The sequence below is a fragment of the Zymoseptoria tritici genome, chromosome 14 (genome assembly GCF_000219625.1).
Source record: "Zymoseptoria tritici IPO323 chromosome 14, whole genome shotgun sequence".
NCBI classification, from domain to species: Eukaryota; Fungi; Ascomycota; class Dothideomycetes; order Mycosphaerellales; family Mycosphaerellaceae; genus Zymoseptoria; species Zymoseptoria tritici.
The window spans coordinates 397,960-411,281 of record NC_018205.1 but is presented as its reverse complement, the minus strand read 5'-3'; the positions used below and the strand labels follow the sequence as shown (position 1 = coordinate 411,281).

The window sequence follows — 13,322 nt, the reverse complement described above, 5'->3', positions numbered from 1 at the left end:
AAGATGGGGAGGTAGAGAACATAGAGGTGGAGAACATAGAGGTAGAGAATAAGCTGGCTTCTGCAGCTGCAATCTCTCTCCAGGCTTACAATCCTCCTATTATTTAAGAACCACATTAAGACACGAGCTCTCTATTACCACCTGCTAACTAGAAGGAACTCTAGAGGCATCAACATAGGCAGCAGTTTACTTAGGCTGCAATAGAGGAGTTTGAGAAACTTAGAGCCAAGGGGACCTATAGGGTAGTCTATAGCCACGCAGGCCATAAGGTGCCTCTGAAATAGGTCTTTACCTACAAAACTAATCTAACGACCGGTGAAGTAACAAGGTTCAAGGCACGTCTCTGTGTAAGAGGCGATCTGCAGCTTCTATCTACGCATAAAACCTACGCAGCTACACTTGGCTATAAGGTGTTCAGGGCAATTACTACATTCGCTTACGCCAAGAACCTACAGACAAGGCAATGGGATGTTGTTAATGCGTTTCCAAACGCAGTGATCCCTTATACAGTGTACTACTCACTTCCGGAGGGTATGGATCAACTTGGCCTTAGCAACAACGCTTGTCTTCTCCTGTAGAAGGCACTCTATAGATTAGCAGAGTTACCACGACTTTAGTACGACCTGTTTGTAATCAGAATGGAAGACTATAGGTTTAAACTGGCACCAGGCATAGAGTGTCTAATAGTTAATTAAGCTCTGCAGTTAATCCTAATCTTCTATGTAGATAACATTAGGCTGATTTACAAGGATAGTAAACAGGCTAACCTGTTCTACAATTACCTAACTAGCAATTTTAAGGTTACTCAGAAGCTAACTAACTTCTTCCTAGGCATAGAGATTAAGGAATCTGAACAGGGCCTTAGCATCAGTCAAACTGCCTACTTAACACGCATTAGAATCAAGTTCAATGCCTATAAGAGAGCCAGGTTTCCAGACATTCTACTACCTACAACCAAGCTAGTTCCGGCAGAGGATATAGCTAGGCCTAAGTTCACTAAGGCCTATCAGATAAGAGTTAGTTCTATTAGCTATACTGCAGTGCTAGCTAGGCCTAATGTGGCCAAGGCATATGCAACTCTCTTACAGTTCTTGCAGAATCCAAGCAAGCAACATATAGAGGCAGCTAATTACTTAATTGTCTATCTCTATAGAACTAGGCATTTGAAGATGTGGTTCTATAAGGACAAACTACAAAAGGAGCTCTATGTGGATGCCTCCTTTGGTAATTACCCCGACAGGAAGAGTTCTTAGGGGTTCTTAATAATAATGTATGGGGCCGCAGTAGATTAGCAGGCCAATAAGCAGAAGACTGTCACTAAATCAACTGCAGAGGCTAAGCTCTTAGCATTGTCTGCCATTGCTAGCAGTGGTTATTAGTAGTCAAGGCTTCTATTAGAGATTAAGAAGGTGTTTCTATTAGAGGCAGTTAACACTACAAGTGCTGAACCAACTAAGGTTTATTGCGACAACCAGAGGGCAGTTAATATTGCCAATAATAGGCAGGGGTCACTCCACACAGCTCTGCGCCATGTGGATATTTACCAACACTGGATCCGCCAAGAGACAATGGCCGGAAGGCTGGAGGTGGAATGGATTCTAACTGCCCAGCAACGAGCTAATGGATTCACTAAGAACCTGCCTAAGCAGCCATTCCATACGTTCAGAGCGAGCCTTGGAATTAGGTGAATTGGCCACTATGTTTTTAATATATCAGCTTTCTTAGGTAATCAAGCTGAGGGAGGTATGTTGCGACCATGTGACATAGGTAGCTTGTAATCAACTTACAGGGTTTATAGCAAGGAAGAGTTTTATTCCTTAGCATTCTGTAGTAGATAGAGAGGTGGGTACCTACCCCCCTCTGCCTCTTAATAGGCGCGTTATAGAGTCGGTTCTGAACTACTAGCGTCTCGCTGATCACTCCTTAATTACACGCTAGTATGGTCGCTAGTCCAAACAGGGAGCTAGTTCCTAGTACACGGCACGGCGCTTGCCGTTAACGGCTGCCTAGACTAAGATATACCGCGCCGTACTCTTAGCCGGGACCTTCTTCTACTGCAACTTACAATTACTATTCTCTTGCTTTGTACCCCTACAACTTGTTTATTCCTAGGCCTAATACGGACATACTATACACAGTCCTAGGATAAGACCTATAAGGCACATACTAGCAGATTATAAGTATAATTAAATCGACAAAAGGATCTATAGATCGCTACAACCATAGTAGGCTAAAATTAGCTAGACGGGTGCGACCTAAGTCCTATAGCGATCCTGCCCGCTATCTTGCTTTAAAACATACAAAATAACCTAGGATAGGACCGGTAACCCTAAGACATATCGATAAGAAAGATTCGAGGTAATGTACATCCTACTATAGCGAATAGCCGGGTACAGGGAAATCTCTCGGTAACTAACGCTAGAGATCTTTGTATATTAAGCTACACATATAGTTAAATCTATTAAGAAATTATCTAAAGGGTCGGTTCGTCGTCCTCTCCTTTGTCTTAATATTTCGAAAATGTTTGTAGTAGTATGCGCGGATACGCGTGCTACTTAGTATGCTAGTCTTAAAGCCTACATTTTCGCTCCGCCTATTCGCGCTCGTTCCTACAATTATGTCGAGAGTTAGTCGTACTTCAAATCGGTATAATAACCTTAGACCGGCTTAGTAATCGATTCGTATCCTTATTAATAGGTCTAGGGCAGATGTTAATAGACTTGTAGGGATGCAAAGCTATTGTTAATAGTCGAGATAGGCTAGCTTCCGCGCTCTCTAGAGTTACGAACGGCAAGCGATAGCTATACTACGGTATACTATAACTTACAGCTAGGAGGTTAGGCGGCACGCCCCGTTACGCGTTTTAGGAACGCTCTAGGAATAGAAACAGCCTGCGACTAGGGAGTAAGAGCACCCCTATCTCTCGAACTCTCCGACCTTCCTTAGCTCTCCTCCTCGCTCCTCGACAGTATACACACGTGTTACTTATAAACATGCACCTTACTCTCGATACGTGTATTACTAACGACGAAGTCGATATCCCTGTCTCTACTTAATAGCACCGAGCCTACGGGCGCCAGACTCGGCGCTAACGAGCTGTACAATAGCAGTTGCTTATATAACCTAAAGAGAAGGCCCTTATAGAATATATACTACGCCTATACCGGAACGGCTATCCGGCCCGCGTTAAACATCTTCGGGACTTCGCGAGAATACTACTTCGGTAGCGCGTCAGAACCGATAGCTAGCGTAGTCTATGCCTGCCTAGTAAGGACTAGCTATAGGCGTTTTACAAGCGTCACCTAGAAGTACAAGCCGTAAGGCTAAAGGCTATTAATTGGCAGAGGCACACGAGGAACATTCGTGCTAAAGTAGAGCGCTAGTTCGACATTATAAATACGCAACTTAACGAATGCGGGGTCTTGTAAGAGAACGTATATAATATGGATAAGACGGGCGTACTCCTTAGTAACCTTAACACCGTGAAAGTGCTCATCGCTCGCGATGACAAAGACAAACGTCGTAGCGTGGGCCTGAAACGTATCTAGATCACTACTATCGAATGCATTTCCGCCGATGGCCGGTGTCTACCACCCCTCGTCATCTTTCCTGCTAAGACTTTACGCAGCACGTGGCTATCGCACAAGACACCTAATTGGCACTATGCCTGCAGCGATAGTAGCTACATGAACTCGGAGCTTAATTTGTATTGGGTTAGGAATATATTCGACAAGGCCACACGAACGCGAGCTGATAGCAAACCTCGCATACTAATCATCGATAGATTCAGCACTCATGAATCCTTAGACGTACTAACTTTCTGTTTCGAGAACAATATTATCATATGCCGACAACCTTCACACGCAATACATAAGTTGTAGCCATACGATGTCGGAGTGTTCTCGCCGCTAAAAACGGCGTATCGTAAACAGGTAGAACAACTATATCGCAACGGAGCAGGCGCGGTCAACAAAGCTCACTTCGCGTTCCTATATAGTCGCGCTCGCGAGATCGCGATAACACCCCGCAACGTCCGGTCCGGTTAGTTAAAAACTAGCCTCTATCCGTTCAATCCGTCCAAGGTTCTAGACGATATGCAAGACGTGGTAGTAGATACATGCGTGGTCGCGGAACCCTCTATTCCTATGCAGCCTTTGCTTTCCCCATTATCGGTCAGGACACCGACCAATACAATAGGTCTCGAGGCGCTATAGCGGAAACTAGAGGAGAGACCAGGGAATGTAACGGGTATCGATCCGTATTTGCAAAAGCTACTAAACGCAGCGAAGCAAGCTCTGGACGGGCGAGAGCAAGCGGATGCACAGCGAAAGCTCTTAGAGGACGAAAATCAGAAGTTGATCTAGTAGAACAACGAGAAAAAAACACGACAGTACGTCAAAGAGAAGAAGATCGGCGATGCAAAGGTAATAAGCTATAAAGATATCGTCGAAGCAGTAAGGGTACGAGCTCATAAGGATGCCGAGAAGAAGGAGAAAGCTATAAGAAAAAAGGCTCCTAAGGTGAGCAAGCGGCAGGCGAAGAAAAGGGAGTATACGGCCGCTGGCGAGGCCGAGGAAGGACTGCAGGAGATCGAGGGAGCAGGGCTGTCTGCATACTGTTCGATCTTGACTCAAGAGCCAAACACGCGTATGTCAGATCAAGCGATCGTGGCATCGCGTGCCTTCGAGGGCGACGGCTCGGGGAATACGCCGAATAGTAGTGATGCGTGGCCAGTGGGAGGTTCTACCGAGATGATACGGTGGCAAGCGCCAGTGGCACGCATGTATTAACTTAGTTAAGACAGGCTTGCGTGGAATAATTCTATGTCTAAATCCGGCATACAGCCGGCGGCGGACTTCTTCAGCTCGTCCTAGTAGCCAATCCGCGTGCTACAATGACATGTTCCGAAGGTCAACAAAGGATTGCCAAAACATGCACTGTCGGCCAGAATTTCCGCCCTTGTATAACTCCTAGTGAAGTCTCAGGCGAGAAATTCGTATGGAATCATCTGCTTACTTATGAATACATCCTCCTCAATTCTAGGCTGGGCTGTATAAAAACATCGCGGAAAGGCATAGCTGGCAGACGACCTCGAACAACATTCAAGTGCCACTATGTTGAGTCTGGTACTCAAAGGATGTTTAAAAGCCGGATAGTCGAGGGTGCTCAGAGGGTTGACAACTGAAGTATTTGCAAGAACGTAATCAGGCCCTGTGGCAGGTACTCTCGGGCTTTCTCGCATTTGATCTCAAAGGATGCGCCATTAGTTTTGGTTGGATGACGCTCCTTAGTTCATTGATCTGCTGGACATTACAACTCGTTGACGTCCTAACGACATAAAGCAGAAAATCACATTTCTCTCCGTCACATCATCTTCGTACTTCTGAGTTTCTGCGCTTGATGCGTCGCAGCTCCAACATAATCAAAGCAGCACTTAAATATGAAATGCCGACAAACAGCTGTGGGTACAAGTATGGTCTCGCGGAGCTCGATCGCCGTATCTTAAGCGCAATGACTTGGGAGACTTGGAAAGTCAGTAGGTATCCGTTAAAACCAGCTTGTACTCACACGTAGTTGGCAGGATGATAGTCATCCATGATAGACAGAGTAAGGACTGCAGGTGTTTCAGACCTGCGACTTCGACGCAGAGGGTGTTGTGATTGGACTTAAGCTAAGTAGAAGAAGACCTCTGATTAGCAGGTATATATTGTTATACAGAGAGAATCTTAAGTGTAAGATTCTTACTTTAGCTATCTATGTATAGGAATGCCTTAGCACTAGTTACGTGCACTTTACTAATAGTTAGTCTAATAATCTATAACACTCCCTTATTAGCAGCTGCATTATTACGAGCTGTTTGTTACCTAAATATAGCAGGTATTTACCTATTACGTAGCTAATACTTAGCTTTAGCTTATTAAAAAGCATCTTCTTCTAGCTTTTTTATTCCTCTACTTTATAATCTACACCTCTTATTTATTTAGCTAATTTATTAGCTAATCTATTATCTATCCCTTATAGCTATTAATAATATAATCTATATTACTAGCTATAGCTTCTAGAAGAAGAGCAGCTTTCTCTATCCCTAGGAAAACCTTCTAGTAAGTTATCGATAAAGCAAGAACTATTAGTAGTAGAGATCTCCTATAGATCTATAAAGATAGTTCTATAGCATATTAGACTATATATTAACTTATTAGAGGAGAGATAAATAGACACTATAACAAAGTAAATATTAAGGCTTAGGGTCCCTTCTCTTTTATAGCTTACTTTAATAGGTTTATAGCTAAGCTTAATAAGGATCTCCTTACTACAGACCTTATTAATATAGTAATAGAGGAGCTGTATAACCTAAGGGAGTAGGCCTTCTTAATAGAAAACTACCCTAGTCTAATAACTCCTAATCCTTAGGGATTTGTGTTATACTATAACTAGACTCCTCTTAGCTAAATGTTAAGCTCTAATAAGGCAGAGATAAAGTAGTAGTTAGTAATATAGCATCCTGTATATATTCTCCTTAAAATCCCTTCTTCCCTAATAGAAACTAATATTCTCCTAGGCTTTAAGTTAAGATTCTAGGGGAATTAACTTAGTCTTTTAGTAGTAGTTTTAGGGGGGTAGGCTATAGGTTCTAGGACATACTCTAATACTTTTAGGTTTTTATAGAAAAGTTTTCCTTTAGCTAGGTATTTTTCTTATAGTTTCTTAGATACTTTTGTAGAGGTATATAGTTACCTCCTTTCCTTTATATAGATAAGAATAAAATAAGTGTTCTAAGTATTATGCTTCTTAGTTTTATAATAAATAAAATAGTATAATTCTAGGAAGGGAATCCTTCTTAGGTAGGAATATAGGTATTAAGACATAAATTTAAGAGCAATTTCCCTCTTCTTATTAAGGGCTAGTTAGTCTAGTAGTATAATTTCTAACTACAAATTAGAAGGTTATAGGTTTAATTCCTATATTAGCCTCTCTTATGTGTCTATATTAGCTGCCTAATATAGATATATAAGTATCTTTTTGCTAGATTTATAGATCTATATATTAGAGGATAGTATTTAGGGATTTTAGTTTTGTTAGACAGTCTGCAAGCTATATATCTGTCCTTACAAACTCTACCTTAATACTCCCCTTATTATGTTATTTTCTATAGTAATAGTTCCTAAGAGAGACATATCTTAATCTTTTAGAGTTAGTATAGTTTTCTACAAGGCTAATAGCTAATTAATTGTCTACTTTAATAAAGATAGTAGAAATGCTTTTAGCCTAGGTAAAGGGCTAGAGCTTATTAATAAGATTCCTTACCTAATTTACTTCTCTTATTACCTTAGTAAGAGAGAGGTACTCTACCTTAGTGCTAGATAGTATTACTTCTTTCTATAGTTAAGATCTCTAGATAACTAGGCCTCCTATAATTTTAAAGAGCATTCCTAAGGTAGACCTAGATATACTAAGATTACTAGTAAAGTTAGAGTCTAAGAATGCTTTAATCTAAATTTGCTCCTTAGTTTTCTTATATATAAGGCACTTATTAATTATACCTGCAACATATCTCTAGATATATTTAGCTACCTAAATATGCAAAGGTCCTAGGTTCTAAAGGAACCTTATATAATAGTTAATAGTAAAACTAATATCTAGTCTAGTATAGTTTAACAGATATTGCAGTTCCCTAATAATCTTATTAAAGAGATTATAGTCCTCCTTTATTCCCTTATCCTAGAGGGGTTTAAGGAGAGTGTTAAAGGGGTACTTAACACTCTTTGCATTACTAAGATTATATCCTTAAAGTTTGTCTCTAGAATAGTATTCCTAAGAGACAGATATAGAGCTATCTTTCCCTTCCTTTAGGTAAAGTCTAAGAAAGACATTAGTATTAATAACCTTAATTATATACTTTTGCTCTAATCCCTTAATTAGCTTATTAATCTTATAGTCTAACTATCTAAAGATCTAGAAGTTATCTATATAAAGGAGAACAAGGATGCCTTTCTCTTAAAAGAGGTAAGCATCGCTAACAGTTCTTGTTAGACTAAGCTTTTAGAGAGTATCTATAGTATTGTAGTACTAGAGAGCAGCTGCCTACTTAAGCCTATATAGTCCTTTCTTAATATATATAATATACTTATAAGCATCTTTCTTAAAGAGATAAGCTCCCTCTAGTAGCTTAATAAAGATCTGCTTATCTAGGTTTAAATTTAGGAATATAGTCTTAATATTAACTTATCTCCTCTTCTAGCTAAAGTTAACTAAAAGGGACAGAAGTATTCTCCCTATTATAGCTCTTAGGGTAGGAGCAAAGGTATTAATATAGTTAAGTCCCTTCCTTTATATAAATCCCCTAGCTGTCTATCTAGCCTTATACTTCTCTATAGTTTTATCTAAGAGTACCTTAATCTTAAAGATCTATTTCCCTATAAAAGGGACTCTTCCCTTAGGGAAGGTGCTAATAAGTTTCTATTTAAGGTATCTTATAGACTTAAGTAACTTAGCTTTCTTAATAATAGCTTTCTCCTATTCCTTATAGTTAGATCTAGAGAGAGCTTCCTTAACTATCTTAGGATTAGACAGATTAGGATTTGTTACTTTAAGTCCTATCTTCTAGATCTTGCTATAGTCTTTTCTTATAACTAATCTTCTACTTCTTAAGAATCTAAATATACCTAAGCTTTTAGGACTTACTTTATTACTTAATTTCTTAGGTCTCTTAGGGCTTCTCCCTACTTTCCTCTTTCTTATAATATAAATATCTAGGAAGGGAGTTATAGTATAATCTTAAAGGTCTTCCCTTTTAGGGCAATTCTCTACTAATACTTAATATTATAGCTATATTAATAAAGTATTAGCCTGCTCCTAGAGTCCCTTAGGACTTCCTTAAAATCCCTTAGGACTTCCTATTTCCTTAGAAATATACTCCCCCTAAGCTAGCTAGGAGGCTTCTTTATACTTAGTAGCCTTTAGCTAATTAGGCTTAGACTGCTTGTATTAGTTATCCTAGGATTATATATCCTAACCTAATATTTGCTCCCCCTAAGATATTAAAAGGGAGGCTTAGTTTCTCTCTCTCTACATAGTATTAAATATATTCTCTACTTCTTAAAGATAAGAAGTAGTAAGAGGTTAGGCATTTTGCCCTTAGGCATCCTAGCCCTAATCTTAATCCTTAGTATAGATAGTATAGACTTCCTATTCTATAGTAATAAGTTACATTAGTTATAGGAAACTCTCCCCTTAGAAGTCTAGGGCAGTAGGTATTATATTATATACCTTATCCTTATTATATGTTATATAAGGAGAGGTTATAATCTTGTACTAAAACCTAGTAAGGGCAGATAGTTTAAACTTCTAAACTATATAGTTAGTTAAAGTATTCTCCTAGAATCCTAGATTCTAGTATTTCTCTACTCTAGGATAGAACTTCTATAAATTAGGTCTCCCCTAATTATATAGATATACTCTATATCTAAATCTCCTAACCTTTGTTAGATTAATATATAGAGTTCTAGTATTAAGATCTTAATTAAATTCCTAAAGAGGAATCTTGTTAGTTAATAGGCATACTAGCCTATTAGTAAGGAAGATTATATATATAACTATAAAACTCTAGAGAGGGAGAGGTAGGCTAGAGTTAATTATTATTACTCTTACCTTATTAAGGATAACCTTATTAGATAATTCTACAATTCTATTCTACTTAGGAGTATAGGGAGCTAAGAAATCCTATCTTAGTCCCTTATTCTTTATAAATATAATTAGATTATTATTATTAAACTCTCCTCCTCTATCTAAGAATTAGATCTTAACTATCTTTTTGTACTAGTTAAATGTCTTAGTAGTCTATTTCTTAATAATTTATACAGCTTGTAATTTAAGCTTATAGAAGATAGCCTATCTCCTTCTTAACTTTGTATTAGTAATTATAAGGATATACTTATATCTAAAGATGTCTAGTAGAAAGATTAGTCCTATAATATTAATATAGACCTTATCTAATAAGGATTAAGGTATTAGTCTTAGAGTTCTTAATACTACTCTCTATAACCTTACAAGCTTATATAGCTTATAGTACTTAAGTATAGATATGTTAATCTGCTTAAGTCCTTAGACTTAAGCCTTTATTATACTAAGAATCTTGTTCCCTATATAGCCTAGTCTCTAGTGCTATCTTGTTATATTAGCCTTAGGCATAGTAAAGGCTAAATAGGACATATTCCTATTAGTTATAGAAGTAACTTTAGTACTCCCCTTAGGGAAAGAGACAGTTATATTCTAGAGGATTAGAACATTATAAGTAAACTAAACCTTGCCTATCTTCTTATTATTCCTTAGAATGCATAAAGATAGCTTATCTAGGTAGATCTTATACTTTAGCTAGAGAGTCTCTACTAAGATAAAGTTATAATTAGAGTTAGGAAAGTATAACATATCTTACAAGGTAATATTTAACTTATTCCCCTTATACTTTATTATAATCCTTATACTTCCTAAGTATATAACTATACTTTGTCTAATAGCTTAAGAGAACCTAATTAGGGTTTCTAGGGGTTTAAGGTCTAAGAACTAGGACTTATTATTAAAGAAGTAGTATAATATACTAGAATCCTAGATAATAGTATTACTCCTTTATATTCTAGTAGCAGCAATTACTGCTCCTATAAATAAGCTATCTAAATTAGAGCCTAAGCCTACATTAGAAGAGGAGATAGGCTTAATTACTATAGTACCCTTTCCTCCCTTCTTATTATATCTCTTGCTCTTATCTTAGGACTTCTTCTTATCCTTATTAGATCCTCCTTTTTCTTTATATACTTAAGACTTTAAGGCCTTATTAGGGTACTTCTTAAAGCAATCTACATTTATATAGATATAATAAGTATATTTAGTATACTAATTATTATCTACTATAATACCCCTAAATCCTCCTACTATCCTCTATATCTATAAAGGAGGTTCCTTAATTAATAAGGTAATTAGCTCTTTAAGAGTTGTATTTTTAATATAATAGGATTATCTCTAGCTTCTTAGGTATTCTAGATAGTAGAGGCCCTAGATAAAGAATAGCCTAATCTACTTATTACTAAAGGTAAGCTTTAAGACTAGAATATTTTTAGACCTAGAGTATTATTCTATTATAAAGATATACTTGTAATACTACTTCTAGAAGTCCTTATAGTACTTCTAAGTATTTGTTCCTTAGATCTTAATATTGCTAATTCTAAGAATCCTTAGGCTATTATAAATATTTATAATTATAACAGGCCTATAGGTAGCTATAATAGTATTATATAGTTCCTTAGCTATCTTCTCTATATCCCTAAAGTTAGGCCTTAGAGATTAGTTAATCCTTTTGCTAATAATCCTATATATAATTAGGTTATACTTATACTAAACTTAGAAAGGAGTTAGTCTTAGTCTACTAGTTAGAATAGGTTCTATTACTAGAGTATCCCCTTCTTCTTTTTAGGAAGGAGTTAGAGCCTAGGAGGATAAAGCAGTACTCTCCTTAGTTAGTAGAGAGGGATATCTAACTTTAATTCCTAGCTTTAGTTAGGCAGGGCATTAGGAAATGTTATAAAAGACATAGCCTAACACCTCCTTATCTATAAGGGCTGCTTTAAGTATCCTTAACTAGTCTAAGAAGTTACTTCCCTTTCTTAGGACTTTATTCTCTTTCGTAGTCTTAAACTTATTAGCCTATATTACGGCTGTTATTATAACTAGCTCTTTCTCGGCTCGCTAGTTAACTGTCTAAATAGTATATAGTAAGGTTCTAGTAGCTACGCTTAGAACAGATAATTCTTCCTTAAGTATGCAGTAGTTACGCCGGGCTTATAACCTGTTATAATTAGACTTAAGCTAAGTAGAAGAAGACCTCTAATTAGCAGGTATATATTGTTATGCAGAGAGAATCTTAAGTGTAAGATTCTTACTTTAGCTATCTATATGTAGGAATGCCTTAGCACTAGTCACGTGCACTTCACTAATAGTCAGTCTGATAATCCACAACAGAGGGGCCCTATTGTCTACGCATGCCGTAGTCAGCAAGTGATAAGCGGCTCAGAGACACTCATGCTCGCTTCGATCGCCACGCTTACCATCCAGAATACCCCCAGAGTGGCACCCGCTAGAAGCGAAAATAGTACTAAGAGCCCGTAAGACTGAGCGGGTATCCAGATCGCGAAGCATAATATGCCGCAAATGAGGGTTAAAGCGCTTGCCACGTCGATGCGGTCAGACTTGTCGCTCGCAATACCGATAAGTGGACGCCCGACAGCAGTACCAACGTTGAGGAAGCCGACGATATTGGTTGCCCGCTGTGGTGAGATCCCCATCGCAAGCGCAAAGTCAGACAGCGAAAATAGGAGCGTAATGTAGCCTAGCATGCTTACGAAGGACCACGCAAGTAGAAGTTGAACCTCATATCTCACGAGTAACGACGTATCGAAAGCTAGCTGTGGAGGCTGTATGTACCTATTGCGATCGCGGAGCAGGCTTATCGCAATTGCAGTAAGGATGAAGGTGATAAGGCCTGTGACGCATAGAGCCCATTGTAGTCCGAAAGCATCAACGATTGCACCCGTCGTCCAGGCGAACAACGCTCCCCCGAATCCAGAGCCGGCACTGGCAATCCCGTTCGCTAGGCTCCGACGAGCTTCAAACCATTGAGAGAGGATAGGCAGGCTAGGAACGTAGATGAAGCCGATACCAAGGCCGACGAGGATTCCCTGGGTGAGTATGAGCTGCCAGATACGACTCACGAAGCCGGCCGCAACGTAGCCGGTGGTCTGTAGCGCAACACCAATCGCCATCACCAAGAACTTTCCAAAGTGGTGGGTAAGTCTCGTGACGATGGGGGCCGCAATCATCGCGAAGGCGAAGTTGAAGCCACCAACGAGTGCATACTCGAACTCCGATGCGTCAGGGTACCGTTCTGTGTGCAAGTAGTACGAGAGGTATACGCCAAAGGACTAGGTCTAGCAGTCAGTGATGCTTTCGGAGTTTCCCAAGTATGTGAAAAGTGCGCGTACAGCGACCGCGCCCCATGTAGAAAAATTAATCAAGAATAATGAGGCGACACACACCCAGGCATAGCCACCGTCTGGCGGCGTTGCGTTGGCCTGCTCGTCTTCGACAGTAGGTGGCATAGCTGTCAATGACATGTCCAATTATACTAAAGACGAATAGGCGCCGTCGTCAATTGACGAACACGTATGATGCGAGGCAGATTGGTCATCATCGATTGGTAGACCACCTGCAAATGTTCTTTTGGAAGCTCTGCGAGTATGCGCCCGTTTCCGCGCGTTGGTGCCTGCAATTTAAGG

General features: G+C 39.1%; 2 protein-coding genes across 2 annotated transcripts; one reads left to right on the top strand and one right to left on the bottom strand.

Annotated features, from left to right (window-relative positions):
- Positions 1-4,367: 4,367 nt before the first annotated feature.
- On the top strand, positions 4,368-4,790 carry MYCGRDRAFT_51677 (uncharacterized protein; the record flags this gene model as incomplete). Its single annotated transcript, XM_003847419.1, has 1 exon — positions 4,368-4,790. A coding segment is annotated over one exon (423 nt), but the record flags the coding sequence as incomplete, so codon positions are not given.
- Positions 4,791-5,369: 579 nt separating this feature from the next.
- MYCGRDRAFT_51650 (uncharacterized protein) lies at positions 5,370-13,145 on the bottom strand (the record flags this gene model as incomplete). The annotated part of the gene is made up of 4 exons (XM_003847374.1): positions 5,370-5,433; positions 5,565-5,665; positions 12,096-12,968; positions 13,029-13,145. The coding sequence occupies 4 exons, from the start codon at positions 13,143-13,145 to the stop codon at positions 5,370-5,372; spliced, it is 1,155 nt and encodes a 384-aa protein (XP_003847422.1).
- Between the last annotated feature and the right edge of the window lie 177 nt (positions 13,146-13,322).